Source organism: Acanthochromis polyacanthus, chromosome 13 (assembly GCF_021347895.1).
Source record: "Acanthochromis polyacanthus isolate Apoly-LR-REF ecotype Palm Island chromosome 13, KAUST_Apoly_ChrSc, whole genome shotgun sequence".
Taxonomy (NCBI): domain Eukaryota; kingdom Metazoa; phylum Chordata; class Actinopteri; family Pomacentridae; genus Acanthochromis; species Acanthochromis polyacanthus.
Window position 1 is genome coordinate 17,844,978 of NC_067125.1, and position 9,076 is coordinate 17,854,053.

The window sequence follows — 9,076 nt, forward strand, 5'->3', positions numbered from 1 at the left end:
GGAAAATAAGCAAAGTGACTCTGATAACACTATTCCAGATTGTCCTGTGCATGTTTGTGCGCGGTAATGCTCGTGCACACAAAAGGGGGACATAGAGGATTAAGGGGAGGTATGAGGAAAGTGGGCTGTAAGAGTGAGACATCACATTCTAACTCTCTATATAAATATGTTAACTGGCAAAATATCAAAAACATTTCAACACTTTAATCTGAGAATATACAAACATTTGAGAATAGACATGTTAAATTAGTGTTTAAAAACTAGATTTCAACTCAGGGACCTCTTCAAGACTGGGTTTGTCACTAGGTATTAGAGCCACAGCAAATGATCCTGAAATAAACTAGACGAGCCCTCAGTAGAGGGCAGAACCACGCCCATGCATGATACTCTGTATCAATTTTGATCATCCTACGTATAACCCTTCCTACTTGATCTGCTGACCTGTAACTCCACAAGTGAGCAGGGGACCTTAGACTGATCTTCAGTGCCAAGTTTGATTATCCTGACTTCAGCACTTGTAGAGATATCTGACCGGACATACCCACCCACATACATACGTACTTACCCAGCCAGCCAGCCACATACCAAAGCGAATGCAGTAACCCCGCTGACGTACGTCAGGCGTGGTTAACAAGGTGACCAAAGATAGGTTTGGGTTTAAACTTGCTATTTTGTTGGGGTTTTCTGAATGGATGCTGCATGTTCTCCTCCAGGTGCTCCAGACATGCTTGGTAGATTAAATGGTGATTCTAAATTAGCTGTAGGCAAGGGCGTAGGTTTGGTCTCAACATTGGTAGGGACGATATAACAGCATAACCTGCATATACACTTTTTGCTGGGGACGGGACATTAATAAGACCAAACAGATTGGGTGAACGGGGGTCAGGGCTACATTTCTCACGAATATGAACCTAATTAATTGATAAGCTAAATGATCAATGCAAAATAAATCTGTATTGACTTATACTAACTTTCATGTGTATTGGTTCAGGTGATAGTAATTAAATACATTTTAATTAATAAATAAATGCACTAATAGGTATTTGGTTTCAAGTCATCAGCCGGCACATTCAGCAAGTGAAAAGGGGTAAATGTAAGTCTGAACCTGGTCTGAACATAATGAAAATAATTCACTTAATAATGGTAGGGTCAATTCTATCCTTACAACATATGGGAAGACAATCAAAATTACCTATATAACTGAACTCATTATATAATGCAAATAAGGTTGCTTAAAAGTTGGTGGGGACAATTTGACCCTCTTGAAAAGTTGGTAGTGTTATGTCCCTACCGTCCCTATACAAACCTACGCCCTTGGCTGTAGGTGTGACTGCAGGGGTATTTTTTGTCTTCGTTTGCCCTGTGATTAACTGGAGACATGGTCCAGGATTTGCCTCACCTCTCAGCCAATGTCAGCTGAAATAGGGTCTATGATCCACCACAGAATGAAGCAGGTACAGCTGGCAGATGGTTGGATGGAAGGTGACTCCATGTTTGGCATGACAAGTAAATAAAAAACCTAATTATATAAAACATGAGAAAAAAAATAGAAATACAATGCTGTCTACACATGAACACTATATCATCCTAATGACACTGATGTTAGAGTGTATGGACTTCATAAAGAGCTCATATTCATATAGGCCAAAATTATTTGTGCTTTTTCATGTAGCAAGTTGAGGTGACAAAAATGACAAAAAAAATTATCAGACCATTTCTGATTTTCAATCCAGCACATTAGACTTTCTGTTCTGCTGCTGGTTCACCCATCTTCAGCTCCAGTTCTCTCAGGTCCGATGAAGAGCTTCTCCCAGCTGTGAATTTCACCTCTTTCCAAAGGTCTTATATTGGATTAAAGATCAGGACTCACATCAAATCACTGCAGAAAGGACCAGTGTGCTCTTGTGGTGCATTACCTCCAGGATTCTTTGATAAGCTTCTGATTTCATTATGTTTTGCACAGAATCAAGTCAGTCTCTGCCACTGCATCAAAGCAGCACAATAATACAACTGTCACAGTGGGTGCAGTGTACTTTTCTCTGAGACTTTTTGTTATATTTTTCCTGTGAGCGTGGAGTCAGTGTGACTCAACCAAAAGGTCTAATTTAGGTTAATTCAGCACTGAGACATCGAGACTCCTCAACTTTATTTTTGGCAAATTCCAGTTTTCTACCTCTTTCAAAACTGAAGCTATCCTTAGTTGTCCTTCTATATAAAGCCCACTTATTTTCAGACAGCAAACAACCAGACACCGTTGTACCTTCACCTTGAAGGTCAGCTTGTGTCTGTTTTGAAGTTTTCCTGGTTCTTTTTTTAAAATCATAATTCAAAATATCCTTCTGGACAATTAGTTTGATTTTCCTCCTGGGGCCATGCTCAGGGATGTTGGCTGCAGTTTCATGGACTATTTCCAAATAAATTTCCAAATATAATCAACAGCTGTGGCCACAGGAACATCATGGTGCTTGGAGATGATGTCACAGATATTATCTTGACTGATCTTGGCAATCATTTTGCTCTTCAACTCATTTTAGAAAATGTGTGTACAATCCAGTTCTTTTCACAGCTTATTTTATTCTACAGTAAACAAAAGGCATGCAGGTACAGTTTTACAGGAGGACCTGAACATGGCTTCAATGAGGTTAACAAACTAGAACCACCTTTAGAGTTAAATTACTTTATAGAGCAACAAACCAGTTTTAATGAGCAGATAAGTTGACATATTTGACTAATGAGGTATGTCAATCTCCTCTTGAAAATGCCAAGTTATTACTTCATTTCTGCTGCTCAAACTCACAGTTCTGTTATACATATTCACAGTTTTCCTGTTTGTTGGCAACAATTATTTGCTCTTGTCTCTCGCAGCCTTGAAAGTTGTCAGCAACCATAAAATGTGCAGAACAGAAGGAACTCTTTCTAAAGGAGCTCTGGAAACCTAAACACTATTATGGGTCATTCCAGGTGAAATGACCAGATATTCCTTGGGGGTGTTGCTGCAATATTTTCAAATTAGTCCTAAATTTGCATGCCATTAGATAGTTACAAAAGTACTTTCTATGCAAAATTGTAGGTCTGTAGCTCAAATAGTTTCTGAGTTGTGGGGGTCTGAAATTTTCAGAATTTGGGCTATAAAAAGCCTCGCCAGCGTTTTTTTTTGCATCTTTAAGTGGTTATTTCTCAGCATCTAGAGATACCAGAGAGCTGTGAGTTGGTAAACAAGGCCTCTGCATGTAGCTAGTGCCCCACAAACATCCCCAGGTGTTTCCCTACACTCTGCAGGCCATGGGGGCTTGCTAAAAATGCTAAAAATTAAGAGATACCTACTAATGAGTGGGGTTTGGGACCTTAAAAGTACTAGAAATACTGCACAGAAGTGTTCTAACACCCCTGGGTTCCATTCTACACAAACCTGTGTGATAACTTAGCAAACTGGAGCTTTCTATGTACCTCAGTTTGGAAAATATGAGCTCCCAAAGTTGGATGAGATTTTTAATTGGCTATTTTTGGTGGCAAAAATCTCAGTGTGGGACAGGTACCAGAGAACCCAAATTTTTCTACAAGACAGTTCCATCTGTCTTCTATCACTTTACAAAAAAAGCATCAGGGTTATATTTGTAGTTACTGAGATATTCTTACTCAAAATGGCATGGGTGATGTCAAAATCGTTTTTTGCTTTTCAGTACTTTAAATTGGGATACAAGTATTAGTAGTCATTCCAATGTTAGTATTATGTATGTTTTGTTCTTTTTGAAATGTTAGTTGTTAAAGGTGACTACCTTCAAAAAGTGTAATGGTATAACTTAGGTATACCTAAGTTATAACTTAGGTATACCTTACCTAAGTTATAACTTAGGTATAGGTTCTTTTGCTTGAAACATGACATTGTACAATTACATTTAACATGTTTAATCCCACTGCACTGATACTGTAAAATTCAACATTATTGTTGTATTTTTAAATTAATCAACCATAAACTACTACAGAGCTCCCTGAATTCAAGTTAGTACATGTAATTTGTATGTGTACAAGGGCATCAGTTTGTTTTTAAAAGTGGGGGGGGGGGATGGAGACCACAGCCATTGTCAGATGGAAATGCACACCCTGGGTGGCGTGCTGGGTAATCGGGAACACCGGGGATATCCCCGGTGGGCCGCTTTGTTGTTGGGCCGCTCCAGTCATAAAACAATAATAATAATAATAATAATAATAATAATAATAATAATAATAATGCTTTAAATCATGGGTCTCAAACTCGCGGGCCAACTGCGGCCCGTGGGACGATATTTTGTGGCCCTCTACTTGAGATCAACGTTTAGCATTGGTGCGACACACCTGCTTTTCTCATATGCTTCGGTCGTTGGTAAGACAGCAGCATTTGAGAAAATGTCGAAGAACAGCGGTAAAATGCCACAAGCTGGGCTCCAACTCACAACCACCACACCAAAGGCAGAGGCTCAACCTGTTGAGCTATAGGTACATGTGGGTAGAGGAGTCTGTGGGCCGCTATAGTACTAATTCTCCCGGGCCGAAATTTTGCCCCTGCACGCCTCTGGTCGGAGCTTCCACTTGCACAGGCGCAAATTTAGCATCTGCACGTTTTTTTTAACCTCACGAAGGTGTGCTGCATGTCTGTGCAACTCTCGGCCGAGTGCGGATGGTGCGTTCAGGAGCGTCGGAATTTTCTATACTGCTGAAAATAACTGGGTTTACAACGGCTTACATGTGAAGAATTTGAATGTGTTGGAGACAAAATGACCCTTGACAAAAGTGTGTGTGTGTGGGGGGGGACACATCCCCACCGCCCCCCCCCCCCCAAAAAAAAAAAAAAAACAAAACTGACGCCTATGTATGTGTATGTAATAATTACATGTATGCATTGCAAATGTGCTCTTTCTCCAATGCTAGGTCTCACCTGCAGAGACACTTTGCTGCACATTGACTGAAATAGAATCCATTTATACACTAGAGTTTGGGGTCATAAATAACTGACATATGATATTTAACAATGCACATGTAATATATGACATACATGTCTAGACAATGTTTTACTGAGACACACTAACATGAGGTTTATATTACTTGCAGTTCATCATAACAAAAGAAATAAAAATGTTTTATGCTATCACATGGATTTCAGAAGAACTGAAATGAGAACCAATATGCAGTACATCAGTAATTTACTGTGAAATGACTTCTGAACTTGCTTCTTTTTCCTGTCAGTAGAAAGAAAGAAAAGCAGATGTTTCCATGCTGTCTGTTCAGTTAAAATTTACAGCATTTTATAACAGACTGTTTGAGGGCAGACAGCTGAGATACTTTTAGAACTGGATAAGAAATGTTTAAACTAAATATCCTATTAGATTTACTTTCCATGTTGGTGAAAACAGATTTTTATGTGAATATATAGATAATTTCAAATTGACTAATATCAATTTGATTATTCTGGACAAAATCAGATTCTCTACAGCTACCCTATAAAAACCTACATTGACAAATAACAGCTTGGAATTCTTGCAACTTGTTTGTTAATGTCCTGGTCAAACTAAGTTGTTTTTTGTGCTGCAAAAAGAGTAACATTATCACAGGATTAACAGCAAATAGTTGTTTTATGTGTGTAATCAATGTTTAATGTGTAAGAAACCGAGATTGTCAAGTTATTAAGTGTGGTTTCAACTAATATTCGATTTCGAAAAGTATTTTTATGTATCACACTTATATTTCCCGTACGACAGACCAGATATTTTTTCTGCATCATGCAAACACATTTCACACACCTAAATCCACAAATGCTTTGTATTTAATGTAAACAGAGCTGAGAAATTTTTAATTTGTCGCATTTATATAACATTTTCCTGAAATGTAGCTTAGCCTATAGACAGAAGCCAAATGAGCCTGATAGATACCCTACCACTTTTATGTGTCATGCTATGACCAGACTGTTATTTTATTTCTCTGTATTCAGTCTGTTTCACCCCGTGATCTTAAATATCTGGATGTATGAGTGCAGGGCCGGACTGGGAAAGAAATTCAGGCTGGGAGATTTCCAATCAGTCAGGCCACTTCCGCCACCGCAAGGGTTGTGTCACGTGGGATAATGCACCAAAATTTAGTTTTTTTTTCCTTCCAAAAATAGGTCTTTTACAGTATGTTATAGCAATTACAACACTACTAAACAGACAGTAAGTCTATTAAACACAACCATAACGACAGCTCCATACAGTCCAGTACTTTTCTCTTCTGTAATCTCTTCACTACCCTCACCAATTTTTCCAATGTTTTCCTTTTCCTATTATATATATAACATGTGGAATTAAAAAAATATATATTATTTTGTCAGCAAATCATTTAGATGTGAACTGGTCATAGCTAATAGTATATGCAAACACCAATGTTCATTTTATAACTGAAAATTGTAAGTCAACTGCCTATCCTACCTGAAGAGGGGGTCTCAAACGTTTTCAGGCTTCCTGCAACCCACCTGACACCTGTGGAGCTTATTTGGGCCAGACATTTTTTATTATATTTTGGCCTTTGAAGTCTGATGATGCATTTGTGAGAAGAACCGACCGTTTGTAAACTTATTTGACGTAAGAGTGCTCCATAATCTTCGCTCCTTCCACTCTCTCGCCTCATATCACCGCTCTGCAGTGCGTGCTTCCCCGTTCTATGAAGGGGCGGGCCATAAAGCAACTAACCAATCATGGCACGTTTCTTCTAAAAAAATGTCACTTTGACCAATCCCTATCCTTCTGATTTAGAGGTCAGAGCACTTGCTTTTGTGTGAGTGACAGGAGGGTGGGCGTGTACTCTGTAAGGCTTCAAGTGCTGCTGTCTCTGGCCTGTCTGCCAAAAAGCCGATCAACTTTTATTCATTGGCCTGCCAGTCCGTGGCTGGCCTGTCCAGGCAGGCCACCGGGAAAAGTCCCGCCTCTCCCGATTGCTAGTCCGGGCCTGTATGAGTATTTTGAAAAGTGTGAGAACTGTATTTTTGTTCCCTCTGAGTCCTGTAAAACAGCTCCCTCTTCTGTCACTATGGAGACAAGCCGCTTGCTAAACCGGTTAGCATTAGCATTAGCATTAGCGTCGCCGCCTCAGCGTTTCGTCCATTTTGTTTAGCTAAGCTAACCTGCGCTGCAGTGCTAATGTTACCGTATTTACCGTGCAGCAGAGATGGATGACGGTGACGAGCCGGGTTTAGTCCTCTCTCACAACACTTCTTCGGGCTCTAAGTCGGGCGGGGACAAGATGTTTTCCCTGAAGAAGTGGAATGCAGTGGCAATGTGGAGCTGGGACGTTGAATGTGACACTTGTGCCATTTGTCGGGTGCAAGTAATGGGTGAGTCCGAGGAACTGTCAGCGTTAGACAGTTAGCTTAGCTCGGATACCCGGCTAATGGCGCTAACGTGGCTAATCTTACCATTAATACCTGAAGCAACCAGCGTAATGGTACTGTAACGTATTATTTCTTGATTTGCAGACGCTTGTCTCCGATGCCAGGCGGAAAATAAACAAGAGGACTGTGTTGGTAAGACAGCCTTGGCACTTAAACATTTATTAGCACTCAGCAGGTTAATCCAACAAGCTAACATTAGCTACTTTGTGTGAGCTGTCACAGGAAGCCACCAAGCCAGCTAATCACAGAGCAAGGGGCTTTAAATTCTGAATTTGTAGTCTCGTGTTGGTCAGATTCAAAGTACACTTAAAAGAGCCATTTATTTATGTTTGGGAGTTACCATAATTCAACTCAGCTATTATCTTAGATGAAGTACTGCACAATAAACTACTGACTTTATTGAGATTAATACAACTGACAAAGCTCAAATGAATTGCCACACATTTTCTGATTTAATCTTCTCAGATATGTGTCTTCTGTAAATGGCCTTTCATTGATTCCTGCTTTAATAAAACCCCTCATGCTCTGTCTGTCTTTCAGTTGTATGGGGAGAGTGCAATCACTCCTTTCACAACTGCTGCATGTCCCTTTGGGTGAAACAGAACAATCGCTGCCCCCTCTGCCAACAGGACTGGGTGGTTCAGAGAATCGGCAAATGAGCTTCACATCCAGGTGGACTACACCTGTGTTCACCCACAAGTGGTGATGGACTTGACAATGACTACTGCAACGCCCTGTGCAGAGCCATCCACAGCGGTCTCTCTACTTATGATTGCATGTTTTCAGTAGTCCTGGTATCAGAGGAGGATGATGGACAAAATTGAAGCTGCACAGGCTCGATTGGTTGATGTGAGCGAAGGGGTCAAGAGTCCTGGAGAGACGGATAAAATGTGTTGCAGTGTTTGGTCACATGTTAGCTTTACATTGGTGTCTGTGGTGATGTGTGGCACATCTTGAATATGTGACTGTCTTTTTAAAAATAAAGAATTGTGAATAGCTGTAATACGTTTTTCTTTCATCAAGACATTTGAAAATACTTGGTACGCAGTTCCTATAAATGGTAAAGATGTGGAAACCTGTATTTTATGCAATCCTATTACCAATGTCTTAGTTTAGTATAAGGGAAGTACACACTTGCACTAATCTAGGTTTCAAATGTAAACCTTACCTTCATACTATGAATATTTTCTGAGTCACAGGCTGTTGAAATAGGGATGGATTGAGATTTAATGCTTTCAAGTTTGCATTATTTTTTCAGGATTTGTAAGCCTTCATTAGAACAGGAGGTAGCCACATGAAATTTTTCAGGCAATAAAACACATTTGAGCTTTGTTAAAACTGCAGCCATAGGAGCTTAAAATCCACTTCAGGTGTCACAATCTAAAGCTAAAATCTTGTATTTTTTCAGTAGGATTTTTTCCTTTAAAAATTTAAAAGCATCAATATTAAGGGACATATATTTTCAATAGCAAAACTGCACCGGTTTGATCTGTTCAGTGACAACTCGCAGGCAAATTGTTTTTAAAAGTGTGTTCTGGGCAAACTTCGAAAAGTCATTGGTGAAAAGGTTGTTGGTAAAACAAGGTGTCGTCTTTACCCATATTTTGATACCAGGCTCATTGTATAAACATGATTTGTTTTGTGTCAGAAGAAAGTTCAAGTACATTTTAACATTTACAAATG

The 9,076-nt window shown here is 39.6% G+C and overlaps 1 protein-coding gene across 1 annotated transcript; it reads left to right on the forward strand.

The window, feature by feature from the left end:
* Positions 1-7,144: 7,144 nt before the first annotated feature.
* On the forward strand, positions 7,145-8,396 carry rnf7 (ring finger protein 7). The gene is made up of 3 exons (XM_022192554.2): positions 7,145-7,336; positions 7,478-7,525; positions 7,934-8,396. The coding sequence occupies exons 1-3, from the start codon at positions 7,171-7,173 to the stop codon at positions 8,050-8,052; spliced, it is 333 nt and encodes a 110-aa protein (XP_022048246.1). The 5' UTR covers positions 7,145-7,170; the 3' UTR covers positions 8,053-8,396.
* The last annotated feature ends 680 nt before the right edge of the window (positions 8,397-9,076 follow it).

Bases quoted from the DNA above. Each gene is read 5' to 3' on its own strand.
- rnf7 (XM_022192554.2), top strand. From the start codon at position 7,171: ATGGATGACGGTGACGAGCCGGGTTTAGTCCTCTCTCACAACACTTCT. The intron at 7,337-7,477 runs GTGAGTCCGAGG...CTTGATTTGCAG, and splicing joins TTGTCGGGTGCAAGTAATGG to ACGCTTGTCTCCGATGCCAG. The intron at 7,526-7,933 runs GTAAGACAGCCT...TCTGTCTTTCAG, and splicing joins TAAACAAGAGGACTGTGTTG to TTGTATGGGGAGAGTGCAAT.